The 27980-nt window shown below is 37.0% G+C and overlaps 1 protein-coding gene across 2 annotated transcripts in view; it reads left to right on the forward strand.

Moving 5' to 3' along the window:
• The window catches only part of AP3B1 (adaptor related protein complex 3 subunit beta 1), a 315994-nt gene that overhangs the window by 126073 nt on the left and 161941 nt on the right, over positions 1 to 27980 (forward strand). For both annotated transcript variants that reach the window (XM_066381706.1, XM_066381707.1), the window contains exons 9-14: positions 3517 to 3614; positions 6672 to 6726; positions 6831 to 6902; positions 8791 to 8853; positions 13138 to 13270; positions 19560 to 19669. In XM_066381706.1, coding sequence (XP_066237803.1) covers positions 3517 to 3614; positions 6672 to 6726; positions 6831 to 6902; positions 8791 to 8853; positions 13138 to 13270; positions 19560 to 19669 — 531 coding nt within the window. The remainder of the gene's footprint in view (positions 1 to 3516; positions 3615 to 6671; positions 6727 to 6830; positions 6903 to 8790; positions 8854 to 13137; positions 13271 to 19559; positions 19670 to 27980) is intronic.

Here is a 27980-nt window from a genome sequence, read left to right on the forward strand (position 1 = left end):
CAGAACTGCGCTTCCACCTCCCACCGCTGCCCAATTTCCGGCAAACCTTCAGCTGAGCGGGTGGGGGCGCTGCAGCTCAGACCGTAAGACTCACTACTGTAGTCCCGAAGGCTCCCTGCTTCTAAGCGACTCTGCTCTGAGTGCTGCGGGAGAGCTTGTTTGGCTTGTGTCCTGTTTCCCTTTGCTGGTATTGCTTTTTCCAGTGGAAATATTCACTTTAGATTTGGGGAATGAGTTGTCCCAGGGGTTAGGGTGGCTGTCTCTCAATCTGTTTCTCCCTTTGCCTCCTAGATTACATTCTCTTCCTGCTGCTCCGGTCCTCTCCTCTCTCCCCGTCCCCCGGAGGCCCGGGTGAGTGGTTGTGAGAGAGGTTTTCTGCGCGGTCCCTTTAAGAAGAATCCTGGGTCTGAGAAATCAGTCTCTTTCTCACAAACAGTATCCTGTCTTGTTTCCAGCTAAATACTGTCCATATGCCTCTTCTAGGCTCTGGGGCGCAAGCTGGGGCTTTGTTCCTGGGATTCAGGACCCTCCCCTGTCTGCTGAACTCATTTCCCACCTCGTGAGTCTCTCCTGGCTGCCTTCGCTCCGGGGAGCTGGGCAACCCTTTCCGTGTTTCCGCTTTTTCTACCAGTCTCGGTGTGGCTTCTTCAGTGTTCCTTGGTTGAAGAGTCCTCTTAGTTTAGTCCAAAGTTGGTTTTTCCAGATGATGGTTCTTAAAATTCATTTGTAATCCACTTTGGTTCTGGGAGGTGGAAGTTGGTATGTCCACCTACTCAATCGCCATCTTCTCTCCCCTATTTTTTTCTGTAATTTGTATTTTCAATTACTGAAAGTTCTTTCTAAAGGCTTGTTGGATTCAGGTTAAACATTTTAGAAAAACTTTTTAATTAAAAATATTCTTAATTCTTTTCAATTAGCAACTTACTTTGAAAATGAGAAATTTCACTTGAATTACTCTGTTTTCTGACACTTGAGCATAGAGCATTGAGCTTTGTGTATATATCTTTGTGGTTATTAGAAGTTTTTATCTTATACCTAGTAATTTAGTATTTGAATAATTGTTAATTAACCATGCACAGTAACAACAAAAGTATTAATGTTGTAGTATTGATGTTGTAAATAGGCTTATATTTTAATGTGCCCTCACTTGGCCAGACAGTTGTTAAGTAGCTGTTACTTGCCACCTAAAACTGTGTTTTTTAAGTGACTATTAATTTTACTTTGTCTTAGAAGTTGGTTTTGTGATACAAATTCTAATCAAAAATGTTCTTGAACGGTGAAGCAAATAGAAATAGATTGTACTTTTTGTTCTGGTATGTTTTGCCTCTCTGTTTATTTGATTGTGATCCAAGTAAAGCAGTTTACTTTTTGTTTCACCCCTAATTTGATTCTAAAGTGGTATTCTGCTAATTTGATTCTAAATATATATATATGAAGGCTGACTTTTGAAGGATTTTGAATAGATGTTTTTGTTTTAGCCTTACTCACAACTTTTTTTTTTTATAGGGACAGAGAGAGGGATATATAGGGACATACAGACAGGAATGGAGAGAGATGAGAAGCATCAATCATCAGTTTCTCGTTGCGACACCTTTAGTTGTTCATTGATTGCTTTTTCATATGTGCCTTGACTGTGGGCCTTCAGCAGACCGAGTGACCCCTTGCTCAGTGACTTTAGGTCTGAGCTGGCGAGCTTTTTTTTTTTTTTTTTTGCTCAACCCAGATAAGCTCGTTCGTGCTCAAGCTGGCGACCTTGGGGTCTCAAACCTGGATCATCCACATCCCAGTCCGATGCTCTATCCACTGCGCCACCGCCTGGTCAGTCCCTTACTCACAACTTTTAAAAGAGAGTTTAAGACTTTGTTTCAGAAAACTTAGAGCTGTATTCTGTAATATATTTAAAAGTGACTGTCAGTGACTTGTAAATTAAGCTAGTCATTAATTGAGATTTTGTTTTATAATATTTTAAATTCAGGAGAGTTTGTTCCATAATTTAAGTGATTTGTGGATCACAGTGAAGAAATTGAAGAGATCCTTAAACTTCTCATTTTCCCAAGTAATATCTCAAAGCTATAAATCAGTCTTATAAAGAAAAGTATGTCTGATCTGTGATGGTGTAGTGAATATAGCAGTGACCTGAAACGCCGTGGTTGCTGGTTCGAACCCCTGGGCTAGACTGGTTAAAGCACATACAGGAAGCAACTACTACAAATTGATGCTTCCTGCTTCTCCTCACCCCCTTCTCTCTCTAAAAATCAATCAATAAAATTTTTTTAAAAATACAACATAATGCCAAACAACAATAAATGTAGGACCCTGTAAACTATTTTTAAAATTTTTTTATTAGTTTTAGAAGAAACTTTTTACTTCAAGCACCCTCAGGTGCTGTGTACTTGTTAGACATATGTAAAACTCCTGCCATACATTTGTTAGAACCATAGACCAACCAGAGTAAAGTGGTGTTAATGTATCTTCTCAGCCAAAAACAAGATGATGTAACTTCTGTAGCTCTGTATCTGCAATTGTCACATGTTGAAGTGGTTACTCTCAGTAAATAGGAAACCTGGAGTTCTGATCTTTGAATCTAAGTGAACAGGCATGTGGGGAACAGTACTCATATTTTGTCACAGAGACCTTCTGATCATCCTTATAATGGCTTTGAAGCAAAGACTATTTTTAAGGTTCTGCATTTTGAAAACCAAGGTCATTTAAAATGCTGCTATTTTTTAGCAAAGTATTGTAATTATCATTTAAATGTATTAATTAAAAAAAGCATTTCAGCCTACTTATTACTGTTATCCTGAATTGTCTGGCTTTATTTGGAAAGGCATGTTTACAATTTTTAAAACATTTCCTGGTCTCAGAACAGCAGCAGCAGCACTAGGAAGACTATGAGATTTATAGTATTTTGTCAGGCTTTGCTGTCAGCCTTTCAGATCATTTAACATCTATTTTCTTTCTTGAGGGTGTATTTGTTTTTGGACTGCCATAACAAATTACCACACGCTGCGTGGATTAAAACAACAGAAATTTATTCTCTCACATTTCAGGAGGCTAGAAGTCCAAAATCTAGGTGTTTAGAGTTGGTTCCTTCTAGAGGCTCTAAGGGGAAAACTGCCTTTTGCTAGCTTCTAGTGGTTTCCAACAATTCTAGGCATTCCTTGAATGGCTTATCACCCATATTTGCCTCCATCTTCAAATTGCCTTTTCTGTGTCTCTGGGTTTCCTTCTCTGTCTGTTACAAGGACACTGTCATTGGATTTAGGACCTACCCTAATTAAGTATGATCTCATCCTGATTATTACATTAATAACATCTGCAGAGATCTTATTTCCAAATAAGGTCACATTTGAGGGTAGACATGAATTTTTGAGGGTGGAGGCCAACTTGGCAACATAGTCATCTTATAAGAAACTTAGGAGTTAAGGGAAATAATATGTAAGCATGTTCTCTGAAACTGCAGGGTGCGCCAGTCAGTGTTCATGGTTCTGATTGTTTTCATGCTGTGTTTTTCAGGTGGTCATGGCCGTTGCTCAGCTTTATTGGCACATAGCACCCAAATCTGAAGCTGGCATTATTTCTAAATCACTAGTGCGTTTGCTTCGTAGCAATAGGTAGGACATGATTTATATTTGTTTTTATTTGTATTTCTTCAAAAGGAATGTTTGAACAAATGTAATGTGTCTTTTAGGCATTTAATACATAGCTCTGATTTTATTTTATCATTAAGATTTCACCCTGGCCGGGTGGTTCAGTGGTACAGCATCAGCCCAGCGTGTGAAAATCATGGGTTAGATTCCTGGCCAGGGCACATAGGAGAAGCGCCCATTTGCTTCTCCACCCTTCCCTCTCTCCTTTCTCTCTGTCTCTCTGTTCCCCTCCCGCAGCCAAGGCTCCATTGGAGAAAAGTAGCCCCGGGTGCTGACGACGGCTCCATGGCCTCCCCCTCAGGCTCTAGAATGGCTCAGGCCACAGCGGAGCAACGCACCAGATGGGCAGAGCATTGCCCCCTGGTGGGCATGCCGGGTGGATCCTGGTCAGGCACCTGTGGGAATCTGTCTCTCTGCCTCCCCACTTCTAACTTTGGAAAAACACCAAAAAAAAAAAAAAGATTTCTTACTAAAGGTGATCATTATAAAATAATTTTGTATAATTTGCTAAAGTTTATGCTAAATATATATTGAAGTTTTTTAACCTCAATCTCAAATAACTCAAAGAAATAAAAAATATCTTTTGGCATATAGTACATTCTATCACCAGTATTGGATTTGATATTTCTAAGTATGACAATAATAATGTTTGGCATTTCTAGTACCGTATTTCCCCATGTATAAGATGCTCCAATGTATAGACACACCTTAATTTTGGGGCCCAAAATCTGAAAAATAATGTATTACATAAAGTTAGTGAGCTCAAATTTTATTCACCATGAAATTCATACAACTCCTCATCACTGTCAAAACTCCCATCCATTAGCTTGCCCTCATCTGTTTCTGATGACAAATCACTGTCTTCAACAATGAGAGCAAAAACAAGCACAAAAAAGCGAGAAATGCAAGTTAAAAAAAATCTGCAACCATTATATAAGATGCACCCAGTTTTTAGACCCCAAATTTTTAGAAAAAAATGTGTATCTTATACATGAGGAAATATGGTAATTCTGGAATCACTGAAAAACTGTACTAATGTGTTATAAGATTCACTCAGTGTAATTTGATTTTTATATAAAGCAATACATAAGCTAAATTACATATTTTATGATAGAATTGCTGCTTCGTATAAACTTGCAATATTTAGTTTGCTCTGTTTTTTTTATTGAATTTATATTTTTATTTTAGTGTAGTTGGTTAACAAGATTATATTATTCCCAGGTTTGCAATATATTTAATATTTATAATACCTTACAATATGATTACCACACTAAGCCTAGTTAATCATTTATCACCATAAGTTTGCTCTATTTAAGAAGAGAGTTAATTCTTAAAAGCTGTTTTATTTTAAAGAATTGCCTATTCTTTTTGTTTCCTGTAGATAGATAGATAGATAGATAGATAGATATGAATACCATTCTCCTTAATTTACCTCACAGTGATTCAGCAGTTCATGTCAATAATTCAGAAAACTTTTTTTTTTTTTTTTTTTTTTCTGCATTTTTCTGAAGCTGGAATCAGGGAGAGATAGTCAGACAGACTCCCGCATGCGCCCGACCGGGATCCACCCGGCACACCCACCAGGGGTGACGCTCTGCCCACCAGGGGGCGATGCTCTGCCCATCCTGGGCGTCGCCATGTTGCGACCAGAGCCACTCTAGCGCCTGGGGCAGAGGCCGCAGAGCCATCCCCAGCGCCCGGGCCATCTTTGCTCCAATGGAGCCTTGGCTGCGGGAGGGGAAGAGAGAGACAGAGAGGAAGGCGCGGCGGAGGGGTGGAGAAACAAATGGGCGCTTCTCCTGTGTGCCCTGGCCAGGAATCGAACCCGGGTCCTCCGCACGCTAGGCCGACGCTCTACCGCTGAGCCAACCGGCCAGGGCTCAGAAAACTTTTATTGCATTCCCGTGACATGTACTTTCAGAGTTTAAGATCTGTTTTTGTAGGAGAAGCGCCCATTTGCTTCTCCACCCCTCCCCCTCTCCTTCCTCTCTGTCTCTCTCTTCCCCTCCCGCTGCCAAGGCTGCATTGGAGCAAAATGGCCCGGGCGCTGGGGATGGCTCCTTGGCCTCTGCCCCAGGCGCTAGAGTGGCTCTGGGAGGGGCAGAGCATCGCCCCCCTGGTGGGCGCGCTGGTGGATCCCAGTCGGGCGCATGCGGGAGTCTGTCTGACTGTCTCTCCCTGTTTCCAGCTTCAGAAAAATATTATTACCCCCCCCCCCAAAAAAAAAAAGATGTTTTTCTGTCCTTTGATTTGTTCTTTGTGTGTGTATGTTTTAGCTGTGTAGCCTTTCATGAATATTTTGCATTAGTTAGTTATTTTAAATTAAAATTCTTTCTCATTGAGAGCATAGACTTGGGGGAAAAGATACATATTTATTTTTGTCCTTAACTTGAACTTAGTGCTACAACTTTATTTTAACCCTAGGCTGGCTTAGCCATTTCTCAGTAAGATACTGTTTCGTTTGGGTGCCTGCCTGTATTTACCTCTGTCTTTATTCATAGTCATTCTTTTTTTTCAGTTCTGTCATTTTTCTTTTCTAGAGCTAGTTCAGGGGTATCAGAAGCACCAGGAATATATCTTTTATGTGAAACCATATACCAGATTCAGTTCTACCTTCATTTCTTAGATATAAAAATAACATGACTTTTTTACTCTGGGCAGAATGGAGTGACACAGTGAGCCTTCTGATCAAGAGTGTATGTGAACTTTACTGTCCTGTTTGTTTCATCAGGCCTAAGAATACTTTACTTGGATATGTTCACAGCAGCTACAGTATTGGCTTTACCTCTTAGGAATATAGTATTATAAAATTACTTTTCACTCTTATTCCTGATGAATCAAATCTAATTTATTAATAATTTGTACTTTATAATAAGGGATAAATACCTTAAATTTAGTAAACACTTTTCAATATTATATTTTAAAGTTACATTCATTATGAAACTTACCACTAATTCTTTTTCTTTACAAAGATATTTCATTGGAAAATATATCCAGTGAAAATTCTCCTTTAATTTCTAGGGAGGTGCAGTATATTGTCCTACAGAATATAGCAACTATGTCAATCCAAAGAAAGGTATGTACATTGTGAATACATAATCTAAGATAGAAATGAATGTGTCAGTACCATGAAATGTATGTATGTATGTATTTACTTATTTATTTATTTTTGTCATCCAGGGCATGTTTGAACCTTATCTAAAGAGTTTCTATGTTAGGTCAACTGACCCAACCATGATCAAGACACTTAAGGTAGGCGTACTCTTATTTTTGAGACACTCTAATCTGTGTTTTCTTTGTAGATACTGCTATAGCTTCCAGCATCTGTAAAATGGAGATCTGCTTTAAAAAACACAGATACAGTTAGGGATTTTCTTTATACTTTCTTAAACTACATTATTATGTACTAGTCATTGTGCTATATTCTAATAATACAAAGTGAAAATATGCTACACATGACCTAAATAACTCAGATGTGTAAATAGACAATTCAGCAGTATATATTTTAAGTGATATAGAGCTTTGAATTAAATGCTGTGAAAAAGACAGAGGTGGGGTTAATTTTCTGGGAGATTTAGAAAAGACTTGTGAAAAAGGTGATGTTAGAGTAGATCTTAAAAGAATAACACATTTTTGAATTTTTGTTGTTGTTGTGAGGTGGTAGGTGGAGAGGTTGCAGAGGTGGCTATGGGAGATAGGCACAGTTATGCCAACACAAGGGATTGTGAGTGTTGTGTTCAGGGAGGAACTACAGTACAGAGTGTAGTTTGAATATAGCATTCTGATTAAACAATGTGATATTAAGATAAAATAAGTGAAATTGAATGAAAACCTGGAAATAGATCCATGCATGTGAAAATGTACTGTGTAATAGAGGAGACATTAGAAACCAGTGGGGAAAAGTGGACTATCAATATGGGAATGATTGGTTATTCATATGGAAACTGAGTTTAATCATAAAAAATAATCTAAGTCACACCCAAATAGAGAGATAATTTAAAAAATAATTCATTTTTTATCAAAAGTATCAAGTTGGTGAAAGTCAAAAGAAAGACTCAGAAACTTAGAGTGAAGGAGAGACTAAAGATACAAGTAAATATAGTGTATGATATTGAACTTAATCTTTTTATTAGGCATTATTGAAATCATTAGTAAAACTTAAATGGGGAATGGCAATTGCATAAATATGATGTATCAGTTTGAATTTTAAATGTTCTTGCTTGTATTTTGGTCTGTAGGACAGTACCTTTGTAGGAAATATTCATAGAAATATTTGGGGATGATGTGGTATCAGATTGGGAACTCTGGTCTCAGATGGCTCAGATCAAAAATAGTTCTTTTCACTTTTTTTTTGTGTTGGGAATATTTTTAAAAATAGTACAGAAAATTTAAATGTTCTCATCAAAATATAATGAGAAATCTAGCCATAATCTGGGAGGAAATATACCAGTATATATATCTGAAAAATGACTAGTACCCAGAATATAGAAAGAACTCCTACAATCTGTGCCTTTTGATTGGAATATTTAGACCATTTACCTTTAATGTAATTGTTGATACGTGTTTGTCTAATCTTCTGTGGTTTTTCTTTGTCTCATTTGTTTTTTTTCATGCTTTCATTCAGAATAATTGAATATTGTTTATGAGTAAAAACATTTGTTTTAGTAAATCTATTGGAAATGGGCTTTTAATTACATATTTCTTGTAACTATAAATTGAGAAGAATTAAAATAAGAATTTTAGATGGTAGGATGAAAGAAGCACATTAAGATAATTAAAGGGCATCTGGAAAACAGATATTACATGGAAGGCAGTTGTTTTCTAACTTTGTTAATAAAAGGAAAAATCAAATTACCCTAAATTATTTTGGTTAATTACATATAAATTGTAAAGTTGGGACAAACAATTAGGGAAGATATAGGATTCTCTCTTTTGTAATTCTTTTTTAAGCACTCTGTAAATATTTATTCTACATATGCAGATATAGTGAGTCAAAAACTTTACCTGAAGGATACAATGCCTCACAATATTGTAACTGTGACCTATTTTTTAAAAACAGAAATTATCTTTCTATTAGTTGCCTAATTTTTGTTTTTTATTTTTTTGTTTTAAAATGTTTGTTCTCTTTTTTCTACCATAGCTTGAAATTTTGACAAATCTGGCAAATGAAGCCAACATATCAACTCTTCTTCGAGAATTTCAGGTTTGTGTACAGCAGGGGTCCCCAAATTTTTTACACAGGGGGCCAGTTCACTGTCCCTCAGACCGTTGGAGGGCCGGACTATAAAAGAAACTGAACAAATCCCTATGCACACTGCACATATCTTATTTTAAAGTAAAAAAACAAAACGGGAACAAATACAATATTTAAAATAAAGAACAAGTAAATTTAAATCAACAAACCAATCAATATTTCAATGGGAACTATGGGCCTGTTTTTGGCTAATGAGATGGTCACTGTCCGGTTCCATATTTGTCACTGCTAGCCGTAACAAGTGATATGATGCACTTCCGGAGCCGTGATGCGTGCGTCCCGCATCACTGTACATGAGCGACGCCGTGCTTTGAAGACCGCCACATACAGTACTCTCACTGACCACCAATGAAAGAGGTGCCCCTTTGGAAGTGCGGCGGGGGCCGGATAAATGGCCTCAGGGGGCCGCATGCGGCCCGCGGGCCGTAGTTTGGGGACCCCTGGTGTACAGTGTAATTAAAAAATAACTTCTGTGCCTGACCAGGCGGTGGCGCAGTGGATAGAGCATCGGACTGGGATGCTGAGGACCCAGGTTCGAGACCCCGAGGTCGCCAGCTTGAGCGTGGGCTCATCTGGTTTGAGCAAAAGCTCACCAGCTTGGACTCAAGGTCTCTAGCTAGAGCAAGGGGTTACTTGGTCTGCTGAAGGCTCACAGTCAAGGCACATATGAGAAAGCAATCAATGAACAACTAAGGTGTCGCAATGCGCAACGAAAAACTAATGATTGATGCTTCTCATCTCTGTTCTTGTCTGTCCCTGTCTATCCCTCTCTCTGACTCTCTCTGTAAAAAAAAGCAACAACAAAAGTAACTTCTAAAACATCTGTTCAGTTTAAAGTTAAATAATGTCTTTCTAAACTTTGAAATATGTAATTTTATAAATAAAAGTCATTTAGGACAAGATTGACAACTAAGGTATTTATAAATTTTCAAGAAGAAACAATCACTATAAATTCAAAATATAAGGAAAATGGCATAGTAGTCCCTTTTATGTTTATGTTTTCATAGAATTTGAAAGACTGATTTATAATTACTCAAAATTGTTACTCTAAGGATTTTTTTCTCTTTGTTGTGTCGTCTGCAATAGTCCTTATACCATGCACTCATGACAATCACTACTATCTGATTGTTTTAAACACTGTATTCTTAGCTTCATGTATAGCTAAAAAGATTGGTTTAAAATTGCCCCTACTATTATTTTTTTTGTGTGTGTGACAGAGACAGATACAGAGACAGAGGGACACACAGGGACAGACAGACAGGAAGGGAGAGAGATTAGAAGCATCACTTCATTGCAGCACCTTAGGTCATTGATTGTTTTCTCATATGTGCCTTGACTGGGGGCTCCTGCAGACTGAGTGACCCCTGGCTCAAGCCAGTGACCTTGGGCTGAAACTGGTGCGTCTTGTGCAAACCAGATGAGCCCACGCACAAGTTGGTGACCTCCGGGTTTCGAACCTGGGTCCTCTGTGTCCCAGTCCAATGCTCTTATCCACTGTGCCACTGCCCGGTCAGGCTACTATGATTTTTTTTTTGTCGATTTTTTGTTGTTGACTTTTTTAAACCATGTATGCTAATGGATGAGATGCTTTCCAGATATACACTCCCCAAGAAATATTATTCAAAAATTACCTTATGGGTATTATGCCCTTTCTGATGGAAAAGTCAATTCTGAAGACTTAGTAAGGGAATACAACAGTAGAAAATCTCATTATTAATATTATGAGTTTTATATTTCATCAGCAGTTTTCTTTCAATTTTTCCATTTATTTTAGGGCTGGGGGGAGAAGAAAAATATTGGGTGGGAGAGGGAGAGGAGAGAGAGAGAGAAAGAGAGAGGGAGAGAGAGATGCATCAACTTGTTCCACTTACTTGTTTCCTCTAGTTGTACACTCACTGGCTGCTTCTTGTATGTTCCCTGACCAGGGATTGGACCTGCAACCTCAGAATGCTCTATTCACTAAACCACTGGGCCAGGGCCTCATCAGCCATTTTCTTAACAGAAGTCAACAAAAAATTTCTTAACATGCTACACACTAATCACAGAGTTTTTTCAGCTTCCTGTTTTTATAGATTTATTTTGTTCCCATAATCTTTTTATATGCCCATATTAAATTTCTTTTTAGCTATAGAGGCATTGTATTTGTTTTTAATGGTGTAACTTTTGCTTTTATTAGACATAATAGAATATAATAGCATGTCCATGATTTATAGTTCATAATTGGATTACTCTAATGCCATATAGTTTTCTAGAAAACTTCCTTGTAAGGTTATGTCTTAGATACCGGCTCATCTTACATTTACATGCCGGAATATATGCTATCATAAGTTCTTTTTCTTTTTTAAGTGAGAGGTAGGGAGGCAGACAGACAGACTCCCACATGCGTCCTGACTGGGATCCACCTGGCAAGCTCCTTACCCTCTGATGCTCTGCCCATCTGGGGCCACTGACCCAGTGCTCTGATGCTCCTCTGTTGCTTGGCAACTGAGCTATTAGTGCCTGAGGGGAAGCCATCCTCAGCTCCAGCAGGGGGTGGGAGCTGGGGGTGGGGGGGGGGGGGCAACTTGCTCAAACCATTGGGGTCCTCATACTTTTTATAAAATCCTCCCACTTTTGCAGTTCTGGTCAACCTGGTTCCTACCGTGCAACCAAACGGCGCTGCGATTGGCCCACCATGAAAGCTGGAACGCCCACTATTGGGCAGTAGGGTCCAGGTTGATCAGCATCGTAAAAGTGTGCGATTTTTAAAAAAGTTTGACAACCCCTTGGGAGGGGTGAGGGGGGGGGAATACAGAGAGAGAGAAGGGGGAAGGGACAGGTAAAGAAGCAGATGGTTGCTTCTCCTATGTGCCCTGACTGGGAACCAAACCCAGGACTTTCACACACTGGGCCAACACTCTACTGCTGAGCCAAAAGGCTAGGGCCCTATCACAAGTTCTTATTCAATCTATAGCTATAGATTGGATTTTTACTTCATTTTATTTTAAGGTTTTTAAAATTCTTTTTATTTTTCCAAAATGAGGAGCAGGGGTGGGGTAGGGGTACGTGGAGACAGACAGGCAGACAGACTCCTGTATGCACCCGACTGGTATCCACCTGGCTTGCCCACCAGGGGCAATGCTTGGCTCCTCTGAGGTGTTGCTCCACTGCAACCAGAGCCATTCTAGCGCCTGAAGCAGAGGCCACAGAGCCATCCCCAGCGCCCGGGCCATCTTTGCTCCAATGAAGCCTTGGCTGCGGGATGGGAAGAGAGAGACAGAGAGGAAGGAGAGGGGGAGGGGTGGAGAAGCAAATGCGCGCTTCTCCTGTGTGCCCTGGCCGGGAATCGAACCCGGGACTTCTGCACGCCAGGCCGACGCTCTACCACTGAGCCAACCGACCAGGGCCGGGAATTATTTTTTAAAGTTTCAATTTAAAATTGTATTATAAAGTCCATTACACATATTATATGTAAATATGCATGTTAGTACACTTATCTCTGTAAACAACAAAAGCTGAATTTTTAAATTAGGAAAGTTTAACCAAAGTGAAATTCTTCAGGGCTGTAATGCATTTTGTAAAGATCTTTTAACTTCCTGTTGTTAAATAATTATTTATTTATCTTTAAGTTTGTATAAATACATGGTTTACAGTATAATATTCTAAATTCTTTTTAAGAAAATTTATTTTTTAAAAGTGGTATTTTGTTTTCTTGTAAACTGAGTGTTTATAAAAACTTCATTGAAATGCTGCTTTCTATAGCTATTATGGTTTTACTACCATTAAGATAACATTTTAAAAATAGAATGTTGGCAGTAGCTATGGTTTTTCCTTTCTCTTCTCCAAATTTTTAGGTTTAATGTCTCTGAAAAAGCAACCCTTTTGTCCCTAGATTCACAAATGCTGCTGGTTAAATGAACTGAAACCTCTAAAGAGAGTGTTCTTAAATCTTTCAACCTTACACTTAAACTAATTGGTATCTCTGGGTGACTACTCCCCACTATCTGTTTTGGAGTTACAAGCCACTGTGGCCACAGATGACTGAACCTGGCTTGAAAATGTGCCTCTCTTAATAAGCACTTTTAAGTAAATAAGACACTAAATTAAGCTAAGTCATCAATTATATCTCTCGTGCTGATTGATGAGATTATGTATGCTAGAATTTATATAGTGACAAAACTTAATATAATAGGCCTTTTTTTTGTTCGCTTGATAGTACCAATGTATAAGCTAATTGAAATAATATTTTTTCAGACCTATGTGAAAAGCCAGGATAAACAATTTGCAGCAGCCACTATTCAAACTATAGGCAGATGTGCAACAAACATCTTAGAAGTCACTGACACATGTCTCAGTGGCCTGGTGTGTTTGCTGTCCAACAAAGATGGTAAGTTTTGATTTTATTTTTCCAGTATTTATCATTTGAATATTCTTGGTATGATTTGTAATTTGTATCATTTTTTAACATTGCATTTTATTTTTTCCTGTATCCTAGTAGCATGGTCATAATGAGTAGCATTTTGTCTATGTAACACACAGTTGTTGTTGTTGTTTTAGTAAATTGAGTAATTAACTAGCAAACACAATCTGTCTTGCCTAAACAAAACTAAGAAAGTGTAATTTGTTTTATTTCTTCACAATCTAATCACCTTAATTGTACCCTTTCTCTCAGGTTCTGTTTTGATTTTTAATGACATGTAAGTCATGTATAATATTGGTTTACCTGCAGAGGGTGCTAAAAGCAGGCAAATGACGCTATTCCAGGGAGAATAGGCTAGACCTAAAAAGTGTGTTGAATGTGTTTCCATTGAAGCTTTTCTCCCTAGAAATGTACCTAATAATTTTATATTCAAGATTAATTACATTTAGAAGTCATCAATTTGGAATAGCTTTATGTTTTTAAGCCAAACAGTATCTAAACATTTTGTAAAACTGGATAGGTAAATATGTAATCTAGATTTCAGACTCCTCTCTGATGAAATGTCAGGTATTTCAATTGTAGGGTTTTAGAGTAAATGAGGCCATTGGAGAAAGAAAAATGAGTCGACTGTCACCTTTAAAATAATTTACATAGAGGACTTTTATTAAAATTTCATATTTGATTAAAATGAGATTCTTTTTAAGAAAAGCATAATTTTCAATGTAAAACTTGAAATTATTTGTGGAATTCTATACACAAAGATAGATGACATAGTCACTATAAGTTAAAACTTAACAAAACTGATTATATTTTATATTTTATTCGAAAAATAACTTTACTAAAACAATTTTTTTATACCTAAGTATCTTTTCCCCCTCTTTAGAAAACTGTAACATTGTTATAAGTACTGCTGATGAAAAAATAATTGAAGCAAAATATATCCCCAAATAAGAGTGCTTTTTGTTATGAACATAAAATTATAATCTTTTACTTATAAACTCAAGATGTAATGATGGATAGAACATTTTTCTACATGTAGTACAGTCTTAAAATTCTAAATACAGCAACAGAAATGATCAGGGATATTGATTTTTTTCTTTAATTGACTTTGGCGATATTGGAGGAGAGGATCTTAAATGTATATTTTTACTGAATTTTTACAAAAGGATTTATACCTATTTTTTAAAAGGATGTTTTAAAACATTCTTTTCATCTACTTCTACATCACTTTAAAATATGAGTTAAAAAACATGCTTTGTTGTTGTTGATGTCTTTAATCACTTTCTGTATGATCAAATAAGACATACTTCTTGGGAAAATAGTTAGAATAACTGATTTTAAATGAAGGTTTACAATGGTAATTGTTCTTTTAAAATTTGGTTGCATACAAAAAGAAAAAAACCCACCACAAATTAGAGCACGAATTTGCTCTTTCAAATACAAAATATATTCAAGAGTTCTCAATTTTATATTTTGACCCTTTTTTCTTCAGTGAAATCTTCAAGCTTTGAATTTTAAAGCATTTTTTTTATACTTCAGCTTATAACGCATTATTTCTCAAAAAATATTTTTATGATTTTGATTTATAAGATGTTCTACCTTGTAGCACTTTTAAAGGAAGAATAGATTATTTTGTAATTAGATAATGGGACACTAATATAATTTATTAATAACTCCTAAAAGAAGGAGGATTTAATAATTTATTATTTGATATTTTAATGTTTATGCTTTTGCTTTTGGTAACTCAAAACTCTCTTTGTAACCATGGATTTTTTCCCCTATAGTTTTAATATTTAGAAACTTGAGTTGGGCCCAGGCTGGTTAGCTCAGGCGGTTAAGAGCATTGTCTTGAAACAACAATGTTGCAGGTTTGATCCCTGATCAGGGCACACACGGGAAGCAACCAAAAAATGCATGACTGAGTAGAAGAACAAATGCTTCCCTTCCCCCCACCATCTTTTCCTCCCTTCCTCCCACTGTCCTTCTAAAAATCAATGAAAGGTAAGCCCTGGCCAGATAGCTCAGTTGGTTAGAGCATTGTCTTGGAGTATGGATGTGTTGCTGGTTTGATTTCCAGGCCAGAGCACATACAGGAGCAGCTCCATGTTCCTGTCTCTCTCTTCCTCCTATCTCTCTCAAAAAAACCAAAAAACCAAAAACCCCCCAAAAAAAAAAAAAAAAAAAAAAAAACCAAAGAAAGAAAAAAACCAACTTAAATTATACTGTTCTGTTCTGATTGCATAATCATTAGTAGTCTATAATACCTGATTCCTTAACTCTTTATTGTATTGCTACACTTTTGTGGTTTGGAAATCTGGCTCAGTAAAAGTGAGGAGTAAAAAAATAAGAATATTTGTATTTAATCAGTAAAGGAACTAGTAATATTTTAACTTTAAAATGGACAGTGCGGACGACAGAGCCCCTTTCTCTTCCTATTAAAACATCTGTTTTTAGAAATAAATGCTATGAAGGAGGATTCAGTTTCTTTAAAATCTTTAAGATCTTTAGGGGCTCTAACGATTTGTGATACTTTGATTTTATGTTAGTATCACTAATCTTTTTGGATAATGTATCTTAAAACCTCAGGGACAGCAGTTAAACTTTAATATTTTTGCATATGTAATATGTTCTTATTAGATTTGTAGTTTTGTGTTTTTTCTTTTTTTAATATTAACTTATCCCTTCCTGGGATAGTGAGAACTTTTACAGGTAGACTTGAGTTGATACTTGCCCTAAAATAGTCCAGTATAACTAAGATTAATTTGAAAAATTTTAGCAATGTCTTTAGAAGAAATCTGCATTTTAGTTGGCTTAAATACTTTAATTCCTTAAGGTAATTTCTTTAGGTAACATGTTAGCAAAATTTGCTTGTTGGAATAATGTTTTTACCATATCCATTGGTAAGAGCACTATTTTTTAAAGTTTTGTATAAATTAAGCACTAACTGAAGACTTAAATCAGTAGAAGTATTTAGTAAATGTTGAATAGATTAATGAGGTATTTATTCAGCCTGTAATAGTTTCCTGCCTTTATGGAGCTCACAGTCTAATGGAGGGAGGCAGTAATATAAAACAGGTATGTTACTGTCTTTCCATATGTTGATCATTTACTCAGTTGCCAGCTACCTGCTTACATACAGAACTAAACTACCTATGTTTGAGTGGTAGTGTTGCTTGAATAAATTACCCAATCTCCCTGTGCTTCAGAGTCCTCTTTTGTCAAATGAGTATAATAGTAGATGGTACTAATCTTGAGGACACTAACAATGGGGAACGAATATAGCACCAAAGAATCAATAATGCCAGATATATTTTTCAGCTACAGCCAAACCTGCCTCTGCATGTGGATTATTAAAATTAAATAACATTTTTAAAAATTTAGGGCTAGTTTTATAATATATTTTAAAATTAAAATTTTTTTACTATAGATTCTTTAAAATCACACTTAGATCATGTTTTACTTTGTGCAGTAATTACTTAAATTACCATTTAATATTTTTACTGGAATGTAAGTTTGGTGAGGGCAGGGTCTCATTCATTCAGCCATAAAAAAAATAAAATCTTAATATTTGCGATGGCATGGATGGATCTTGAGGGTATTATGCTAAGTGAAATAAGTCAGACAGAAAAAGACAAATTCCATATGATCTCACTTGTATGTAGAATCTAAAACAAACAAAGAAACATATAAAACAGAAATACAGAGTACAAATTAAGGATTCCCAGATGGTAAAAAGGTTGAGGAATGAGTAAAAAAGGTGAAAGGGATTAAGAAATATAATTTGGAGTTATACAAATAGTCACAGGTATGTAAAATACAAAATAAGGAATATTGTAATAGATATGTGTGATGTCTGATGGGTACCAGACTTACTGGGGTTTCCACTTTGTAAGGCATATGAATGTCTAAGCACTGTGTTGTGCACCTGAAACCTGTAATATTGTATAATATTGTATGGCAACTCTAATTTAAAAAGAAATGATGATGATAAGGTAATTGTTAATTGTGAAAAGGGAAAGAAATATTCGTAAACTAAAACATAATGTAAATATTAATTTATAATTTCCATAAAGAAGTATATAGTTTGAAATATATATGTTTAATAGTGGTTAGAATGATAAAAATTTTGGCTATTATTCTTGTAGGAAGATAGATAAGAAACAATATTTAGATAAAAAGAGTAACAGAACACAAATAATACTATTTCCAATATAATATTAAAATAAACATTTTAGTGTATGCCAGAGGAACCCCTAATATCCATAAGTTTCTAGTAATAAAAAAATATAATGCCGCCCTGGCCAGATAGCTCAGCTGAGTAGAACATTGTCCTGATACGCAAATGTTGCCGGTTCAATCCCTGGTCAGGACACATACAGGAACAGATGTTCCTGTCTCTTTCCTGCTCTCTCCTTTCCTCCCTCTAGAATCAATAAAATAAATACTACAAAAAATAAAAAGAAATAAAAATGCCAAACTAATAAGTAAAGGCAACGTTGATTTTTTTTTTTTTTGGCATTGGTAACATTTATAATATAATCACTTATTCATGATGTATTCTATAAGGTCAGGTGCTCTGGCTAGTTATATTGCATTTCACTGGTAGTGCCATCAAAAACATAACTCAGACCAGTGATTAACCACTTAAGCATAATAACTCAATTTCAGAATCTGAGTTTGAGGATCTGCTTCCTGAAGCCACTCCTAATTCCTAGTACAAATTACTATATTGGTCAAGGCCCTAGAAGACAGATTGACAGACTTGAGTTGGACAATTGAGGATTTAATGAAGGAACTATTTTATGAGGTATGGGCAGAATTAAGAGAAATCATCAAGGTATGATGTAGCACCCTGGGCTAACAGGCGAGGAACAGTGGGAAGCCAAATCTAGAATTTAAGTGACGAAGTGTGTAAGCTGGGAACAGTTACCAGACCCTGCAGTAGAGAGCCAGTCACAAGAACTGAAACCAGTGGAGGCATGCAGCACTTCTAGGAAGGCCTGGCAGAAGAAATTCAGGTGCTAAATATTCTTTCCTGCCCCTTGATCTCCTGCTGGTACTTCCTGTTGGCTAAGCACAACTGGAAGCCAGGAGCAAGGAAGCCTGGTTGATGCAGTCCATGTAGGTCAGCCTCTAAAGGTAAAGAATTGGCCAGGAAAGGCAGAGTGAGTTCCTGGGGCCAGTAGAAACAATCATAGCCCTACTCCTTATAGCTCTGAAGTTCATGCTGTTTTTATAGTAGTAACACCTTTCCTACAACTACTGCTAGTCCTTACTACTCACTTTTCTGGACACATCACTTAAGGAACTTTTTTTAGTTTGCTGTTTTCTTTAGAATTGGAAAAATGTCTGAGGTCGCCGGTTCAAATCCCTGCACTTGTCTGGTCAAGGGAGTTGATGCTTCCTGCTCCTCCTCCCTTTCTCTGTCTCTCTCTCTCTCTCTGTCTCTCTCCCTCTCTCTCTCTCGCTCTGTCTCCTCTCTAGAAAATGAATAAATAAATACCCCCCCCAAAAAAAAAGAATTGGAAAAATGTTATTTAGATTGTAGGTATTGAAATATCGCTATATAATTAGTATGAATCAAAGAATGGTATTTGAGAGCTACAGTTAAAAGCAAAGACATTTGAGCATTATAGTGATACATAATCTAACTTCAGTTTGTTTTCCTGACTCAAAGAAGCAGAAATTATAAAGGGATATTATAAGCCAGGGGACTGTAATAGATGTTAGACACTAAAGTATACTCTTCTACTTAAGATGGATGTTCACCTCCAAATTTTTTTTAAGTAAGTGAGAGGCAGGGAGACGACGAGACAGACTCCCACATGTGCCCTGACCGGATCCACCCGGCATCCCCCATCTGGGACTGATGTTCTCCTCATCTGGGGCAGCTGCTTTTTTTGTTCAGCAAATGAGCTATTTTAGTCCTCAGCGCCTGGGGTCAACTTTGCTCAAATCATTCAAGCAATGGTTGTGAGAGGAGAAGAGGAGAGGGAGGTATAGAGAAGCAGTTGGTCGCTTCTCCTGTGCGCCTTGACCAGGAATTGAACCTGGAACTTCCACACACTGGACTGATGCTCTACTGCTGAGCCAACTGGCCAGGGCCCCAAAAATTTCAAAGTATATTCATAGTTGTAATTCTCACCTAGTCATTTAAGACATATAGATTGTTTTGCTAATTTAAATTTATATTTTACCAAGTATTATACTTTTGAATTGAATTACACATATTTAATATCAATAATCTCTTTTTCAGAAATAGTTGTTGCTGAAAGTGTGGTTGTTATTAAGAAATTACTGCAAATGCAACCTGCACAACATGGTGAAATTATCAGACATATGGCCAAACTTTTGGACAGTATCACAGTGAGTACCCATTAAGAGTTCTTCACAGAATTCAACTGAATTTTACTCCATAAATTATAGTTTTGTTAAAATAAATGATCTTAAAATATAATGGTTAAGAGAGCTGAGCTGTCTGGGTTAAATTCTGATTCTAAGATACCACACTGTTGTGGAAATGAATAACAAATCTGAAAAAGGGGAAGAATACAATAAATGCTACAATGTTGGATTAGAACTGATCAGTGTGTTGTGTACTTAATGGGTTTTTATATAGATATGTAGATGTGTGTGAGTGTATATATTCCTGTGTATCCGCACATTAGTAGGTACACATATGAATGCATATATGAGTATACAAACATCTGTGTCCCAAGGTTGTCCTTTCAGAAGGTGTACATGCAATAATACCCCATACCAATGAGCACACATAGTGCCCAGATTGTATTTTATTTTAATTGAGTATAATTTCATACTGTAAAATTGAAGTGTATAATTCAGTGGTTTTTGGTAAATTTATAAGGTTATGCAGCCATCACCACCATGTAATTCCAGATCATTTGCATCATCCCTAAAAAAGAGTTTCATACCTCAGACTCCTGATCTTTTCTTTACAATAGCACTTGAGAACCATCATTCTACTTTCTGTCTCTATGGATTTGCTTATTCTGGACATTTAATGTAAATGTAATCTGATAGTAAGTTGGCTTTTGTGTCTGGCTTCTTTCATTTAGCATATTTCCAAGGTTCATGAACATTGCAGAATGCAATACTGAGTTCCTTTTTATAGTACACATTGGTTTTAAATTCTATTCACTCAAAGGAACTGGAGCTCCTTAGAGCAGTGGTTCTCAGCCTGTGGGTCACGACCCCGGCGGGGGTCGAATGACCAAAACACAGGGGTCTCCTAAAGCCATCGGAAAATATACTTGAGAACCGCTGCCTTAGAGAAATGGCTGATTTCAGAGCTATGTGCAAGGAAAAAACAGAATGATTATAGAACATCTTATTGGGCCAAAAAAGCAAGGAAGTTCCCGCAGAAAGAGAGAGATGTCAGAAAAACCCAAGAGCCAGTCTGAAGGGGCTTCCAGCTGGCCATTTTGAGCAACAAAATAAAGGATAGTGAAAAACAACCTATTAAAAAGGGCAAGAATCTAAACGCACACTGGATTAATGAAGGAATAAGGGAGAAAGGGTAATGTTTTACAATGCAAAACAAATATAGAAGGAATCATGGAATTTGAATATCACCATTTTCTAGCTATCACATTGATAACTGTTTCAAGCAAGAAGCATTAAAAAGTGTTAAAAACTAGGCAGTAAAATTTGAGTTGTATTATTGGCAATAGGATATTTGCACAGTCTCAAAATATGTCCTCATTAGATACTTCTTAATTACAATGGGTAGATTTAATGAATTTTGACTTTACAATGGAGAAACCTTGCAGACACTACCTGAAACAAATGAATACAGTTAATGTTGCCAGCAACAGGATCAAGTAGCTTCTGATAAGATACACTGAATAGAAGGAACTCAGCGTCAACTCTGTCAAATTCCTGCCAAAAGTGAATGACTTGAATCTGATCAGGAAGAAACATGAGACAAAACCAAACGAGCATGTTCTGCAGAAAAGCTGGCTTATACTCTTTTAAATACCACTATAAACTGGAAAGAGAAACTCAGGAATATTTTTAGAGTGAAAGAGATTAAAAGGATATGACAACTTGATGCAACACATAATTTTGGATTTCTTTTTGTTATAAAGGATTTTATAGAGATAATTGGCAATATCAAAATCTGTAGATTAAATATTAGTGTTGATTTATTGTTTAATTTCCTGAGTTTTAAATAATTTTACTGTGGCTTATGTAAGAGCAGTCCTTTTATTAGGAGGTTTACACTGAAGTATTTTGGGGTAAAAGGACGTATCTACAACTTTTATCAATTCAGGAGCCAAAATATGTATATTCATAGAGAAAAAGCTAGAGTAAATGCACTTACAGAATCTGGATGAAGGATAGTCAGGAATTCCTTTTTACTCTTCTTGCAAGTTTTTTTATAAATCTGAAATTGTGTTTAAAAATTAAATTAGAAAATAAATGTTAATCTTGGCTCTGCTATTTGCATGCCAGCTCCATGTCCTTACATGAGAATCTCTATGCTTCACTTTTCCCATCTGTACAATGGTGATAGTAGAAGTATCTATACTGTTGTAAGTATTGTATTAGTTAATGTATGTAAAGTTCTTAGAACATTGCCTAGGTCATAGTAGCACTGCGTATTAACTGTTATTATCTATGTCCTGTTTAACCCTTTGAGTAGTATGAACATTGATGTACGTCCTCGTGCCTCCTGACCATCCAGAGTATGATCATACAAAAATTTTTATTTTAAAAATGTGTAAGGCAACATTAACAAAAAGGCAAATGTATGTTCTTCTTGTTTCCATAAATTGGTTATCAAACAAACATGATTTTAAATTAATAAAACTATCACTGGAACTAATTTCATTTTTTGAAAAAAACTCACTCCCGAGGATCAGTGAGCATGAAAAAACTCACTATTCAAAGGGTTAAAACTAAAGTTTTTGAAAGAATTGTCTGAAAAGAATTTCATTTCCTTACCTCACACTCACCAACACATCACAGTCTGATTTTGATTCTGAGTTTTTCTAAGGTTGCTATCTCTTTCTTATTAAATCCTGATAGTTTGCTCTCCATATATTTCTTTCTTTTTTTGTTTTTTTTTTTTTAAGTGAGAGGAGGGGAGGCAGGGAGACAGACTCCCACATGCACCCAACTGGGATCCACCCATCAAGCCCCTTAAGGGTGATGCTCTGCCCACCTGGGCCATTACTCAGCAACTGAGCTATCTTTAGTGCCTGAGGCAAGACTGGAGTCATCTTCAGCGACTTGGGGCTAGCTCACTCAAACCAATCAAGCCATGGCTGCAGGAGAGGAAGAGAGAGGTAGGGGGAGGGGGTCAAGAAGCAGATGTTCACTTATACTGTGTGCCCTGACCGGGAATTAAACTGGGACATCCACATGCTGAGCTGATACTCAACCACTGAGCTAACCAGCCAGGGCTTTTTTTTTTAATTGAATTTATTGGGGTGACATTGGTTAATAGCATTACATAGGTTTCAGTACCATTTCATAATACATCATCTGTACACTGCACTGCACATTCACCATCCAGTCTCCATGTCTTTCTTAACCTTTTGTTAACATTTAATTTCACTACCACTTCTGTTTTTGAAACATTTTCTCTGTATGGCTTTTATCTGGTTTTCTTCAAACTCTTCTCTGTTGTACTTGTCTTTTACTATGCCTGTTCCTTGAATATTAAAGTCTGACACCTTTCAGAGAGGAATGTATCATTTCCTTCTTTAAAGATTGGGTAATCTACACGGTTAGCCTGTTTAGAGGAATCATATTTGTATAGTTAAGGGTAATGGATGGCAAGGTTTGAATCCTACCAGTTAGGACCTATTTTCAATGTCTCTGTTGGCAAAATTTTCTCTCCTGTGGGGTGTTATAAAGAAGTCAGGGCAGTTAAACATTTATCTTAAAGTTGAGAATAAGACTGACAGTAGTCACTTAACATCTTAGCTTCCACAACTCTCTTATGAGAGAGTTCTTTGTCTTCATATCTACTCTTATTGCTAATTAATTATCAAAGTCAGGACTTCTTTTTTATTTTTATTTTTCGTATTTTCCCAAAGTTAGAAGCAGGAAGGCAGTCAGAGAGACTCCCGCATGTACCCACCAGGAGGCGATGCTCTGCCCATCTGGGGCATTGCTCTGCTGCTGCTGGAGCCATTCTAGTGCCTGGGGTGGAGGCCATGGAGCGCTGGCTGCTGGAGGGGAAGAGAGAAATAGGGAAGAAGGAGAGGGGGAAGGGTGGAGAAGTAGATGGGCGGTTCTATGTGCCCTGACCGGGAATTGAACCTGGGACTTCCACATGCCGGACCAATATTCTACCACTGAGCCAATCGGCCAGGGCCTTAAAGTCAGGACTTCTTATGAAGATTTCATATGAAGTGGAGGGCTTAAGAGAATGGATTTGAAAACCAGACGGCTTGGGTTCAGATTTAGTCTCCACTTTTTACTAGCTTTATGAACTTAAGCAAGTTATTTATCTTCTGTGTTCCAGGTTTTTTCATCTGTAAAATGGGAACAGTAGTACTAATAACTTTACAGAACTATAGTGGGGATATATGAGTTAATGTATGTGAAACAGTGTTTAGTTTAAGCTGTTATTATGATCATGGCTATATTTAATGTTTTTTAAGAAGACAAACTTGATAAGATTTAAATTACTAAGTGATTTTGTGGTTCCTTTTATATTTTATTTATTTAACAGAACTCCTGTAATACTGATCATGCTCAGTACTATTTTAAGCATCTTAAAAATAAAAATTATTAATTTTAATTACAACTCTGCAAGGTAGGTTCTATTTTTTTTTTTTTTTTACAGGGACAGAGAGAGAGTCAGATAGAGGGATAGATAGGGACAGACAGACGGGAACGGAGAGAGATGAGAAGCATCAATCATTAGTTTTTCGTTGCGACACCATAGTTGTTCATTGATTGCTTTCTCATATGTGCCTTGACCGCAGGCCTTTAGCAGACTGAGTAACCCCTTGCTCGAGCCAGCAACCTTGGGTCCATGCTAGTGAGCTTTTTTGCTCAAGCCAGATGAGCCCATGTTCAAGCTGGCTATACTGGGGTCTTGAACCTGGTCAGGCCAGGTAGGTTCTATTAGAATTCCCATTTTACTTAAGAGAAATTTGACACAGTCCGAGGTTGAGCAGCTTGCTTAAGGTCACATAGCTGGTAGGTTTGCTTTCATAACCAGTACATTATACTGTCTTTCTTCCATTTCCAGTTTATCTCTTACTCTCTCTCTCTCTCTTTTTTTTTTTTTACTATCCTAACTCAGTGACATGACCAGAATTTTATTATTATTGTTTCATTTTGCTTCTCAAAAATCATTAACAAATTGGGCATTAGATTGACATTGTTTATGTTTTTCCAAATATAGAACAGATATTTGACAGTATTTGTCAGTGATCTAGTGATGGGAGATAAGAGGGTAAACCTTTTTCCTCAAGTTCATGGAGATGGACACCCAACATTCCTGTGTGCCAAATATAAAATTTTAGTAGTACCTTTTTTTTTTTTGTATTTTTCTTAAGTTGGAAACGGGTGGGAGGCTGGGGGGGGGACAACAGTCAGACAGATTCCCGCATGCGCCCGACAGGGATCCACCTGGCATGCCCACCAGGGGGCGATGCTCTATTGCGACCAGAGCCATTCTAGTGCCTGAAGCAGAGGCCATGGAGCCATCCCCAGCGCCCGGGCAAACCCTGCTCCAATGGAGCCTCGGCTGTGGGAGGGGAAGAGAGAGACAGAGAGGAAGGAGAGGGGGAGGGGTAGAGAAGCAGATGGGCGCTTCTCCTGTGTGCCCTGGCTGGGAATCGAACCCAGGACTCCCGCACGCCAAGCCGACACTCTACCACTTAGCCAACCGGCCAGGGCTATCAGTAATACTTTTAGTTATTTTATCAACCTCAAATACTCCTACATATATTTAGATACCTTCTAGGGAAGAGGTATATCCTTCAGTAAGAACTACTTTTCAAACCAATAATAATGAACCAAAGCAGGAAAAGACAAAGAATAGAGATGCATACATAAGGACATTTTTTATTATATTGACTTTCTCTACAGTAGTTGTTGGAATATTAGCCAGTTAAGTATTTTCTTACAGGTCTGTATAGCAAAAAGCCTGAAGATAATCATTTGTGGAAAATAAAAATATGGTGGAAATTCCACTTCTCGAAAGGTAAAAGGAGACAGAAATATAAAATAAATAATAAAGTTTTTAGCTTAATAAAGTAAGATGGAAGAATAAAAATTAAATGTATTTTACCCTAACTATGAATGGGGTGAATTTTCTCATAAAAAGACGGACTTTCCAGTTGGAGTGAAAGCCAAAAGCTAGTTTCAGTTCATTTATAATTAAAATACTTTAAGCAAAGTGGTGTGTTGAAAATAAGAAGGTAGGGAAAGAGATATTAAGTGAACATGAACAGGGAAGTGGGATTTAAAATTAATTAAAGGTATTTAACAAGATAAAAGGGAACATTATTAGGTGAGGAAAGGCCAATTTGCAAACAAACTAAGAAGCATAAACTTATATGCACACATGCAAAAATATGGCAACCAAATATATATGTAAAGAAAAGTCTATACGAAGTGCAAGGACAAATAAATAGTTTTGGTGGGTGACTGTAATATAATTCTCTCATATAAGATAGACAGACCTCTTTCTACCCTGGCCACCCTAACTCATAAAACCAGAGGTGAACAGAAGTGGGAAAAGGCCCCATCATTCTAGCACAGGAGTAGGCAAGAGAATGGCCTAAACCTGCCCTGAAAAGACTGCTCTCCGGAAGCTGCAGGAGGCTGGAAGGAAGCCACTGCACAATGTGGCAGATGATCAGGGCCAAAGGAGTAAGCTTTCATTTGATTAATGGGTAAATTGGCTCACTGAAGTGAAATTTTTGTCTTAGTCTGGGAGCAGAACCAGTCTTCTTGCCTGGCTGGCTCTTTTTTTCCTTTTATAACAACACACTTATTTTGTCAGCCAAGTGGCTGTGGTGAACTCTGGATTCAGACTTGGAGTTTCAGTCCCAGTTCCACCACTGACAAGCGGTGAAATATTGTGCATGTTTCTTAACCGCTTTGTGCCTAGTTTCCTCATATATCAAATGAGTAATATGATAGAGCCTACTTTCTAGGGCTTTTGTGATAATTGACTGAAAAAACGGGTGAAATATTTAAAAGCAGTTATAGACAAATGGTAAGAGCTCAATAAATAGTAGCTATGTAATTTTAAAAAAAAGGGAACATAGATTTTATCGTATTCAAGACTTTCATTCCATTTGTTATTTAGTAAGTAGCATAGTTAAAAATATAAAAACTGAAATTTAAATTCTACTTTTAAAATGTATTCAAATTGAATATATTTATATCAATAGCACAGTCAGCTTGTATATATTTTCTGATGTGAATATTTTATCCTTTTAAATATCATTCATTTGTAGTAAATACTGCTTTTGGAGCAAAGTTCTTCTGGAATAAAAGCATACGACCAGAGGGTTGTTCTAACAGGGTTTCACATAATGTTTAACAGGAGAAACAAGGATTTCATGTCATACAAGAACAGTTGAAAGATGCTATTCTGCAAAGATGTTACTCAGTGTTTCATTACTGAGAAATCTAAAATAACACATTCTATACTCCTTACCCAGTTGCTTCTCTGAGCGCCTGCCATTTTGCAAGTTAACATCGCTTGCCTTATGACCCCATCTTAATTCATATTTGAGTTTTAATGCATATTGGGTCCAAATGCATAATTTGGATCTGATTTGCTGTATGTATGCAATTTATTTTGATGTCTATTGGTTTTGCCTTTGCAAAATTTAAATAATATCAATGTTTTTAGAGGATTTACTTTACACTGTTGCACTGTGCAGTGTGCTGGTGTTGAAACACAGTAGCTTTATTATTATTATTATTATTATTTATGATTTTAATTTGTATTTACATAGATTCAAGTGTCCCACCAAATATATCTCCTCCCACCCCTTTATTCTCGCTCAGCGTCCCCTATACCCCTTCCCCCCAATGCTTTTCCCCCTTCCCTCCAGGATTTGCTGCCCTGTTCTCTATAATACCGTGTTATGATAATTTCATTCATCTCTTTCCATTCTCTGATCCCATCTTTTCTTCTACTTTCCCTCTTACTGCTTAATCTCAGGTTCCTTTGATCCTGCCTCTGCCTCTGTTCCATTCTCAGTTCACATTGTTCATTGGACTCCTCAAATCAGTTAGGTCATATGGTATTTTTCTTTCTCTGCCTGGCTTATTTGACTTAGCATAATAGTTTCCAGGTCCATCCATGTTGTTACGAAAGGTAAGATTTCCTTCTTCCTCACAGCTGCATAGTATTCCATTGTGTATAGGTACCACTGCTTTTTAATCTACTCATCCACTGGTGGACACTTGGGCTATTTCCAGATCTTGGCTATTGTAAACAATGCTGCAATAAACAAGGGCGTGCTTTCTTCTTTTGAATTGGTGATTTGGTATTCTTAGGATATATTCCTAAAAGTGGGAATCCTGAGTCAAAGGGCAATTCCATTTTTTATTTTTGAGGAATCTCCATACTGTTTTCCACAGAGGCTGCACCAGTCTGCATTCCCACCAGCAGTGCAGGAGGGTTCCCTTTTCTCCACATCCTTGCCAGCACTTATTCTGTGTT

Source organism: Saccopteryx leptura, chromosome 4 (genome assembly GCF_036850995.1).
Source record: "Saccopteryx leptura isolate mSacLep1 chromosome 4, mSacLep1_pri_phased_curated, whole genome shotgun sequence".
In the NCBI taxonomy this organism is placed as follows: domain Eukaryota; kingdom Metazoa; phylum Chordata; class Mammalia; order Chiroptera; family Emballonuridae; genus Saccopteryx; species Saccopteryx leptura.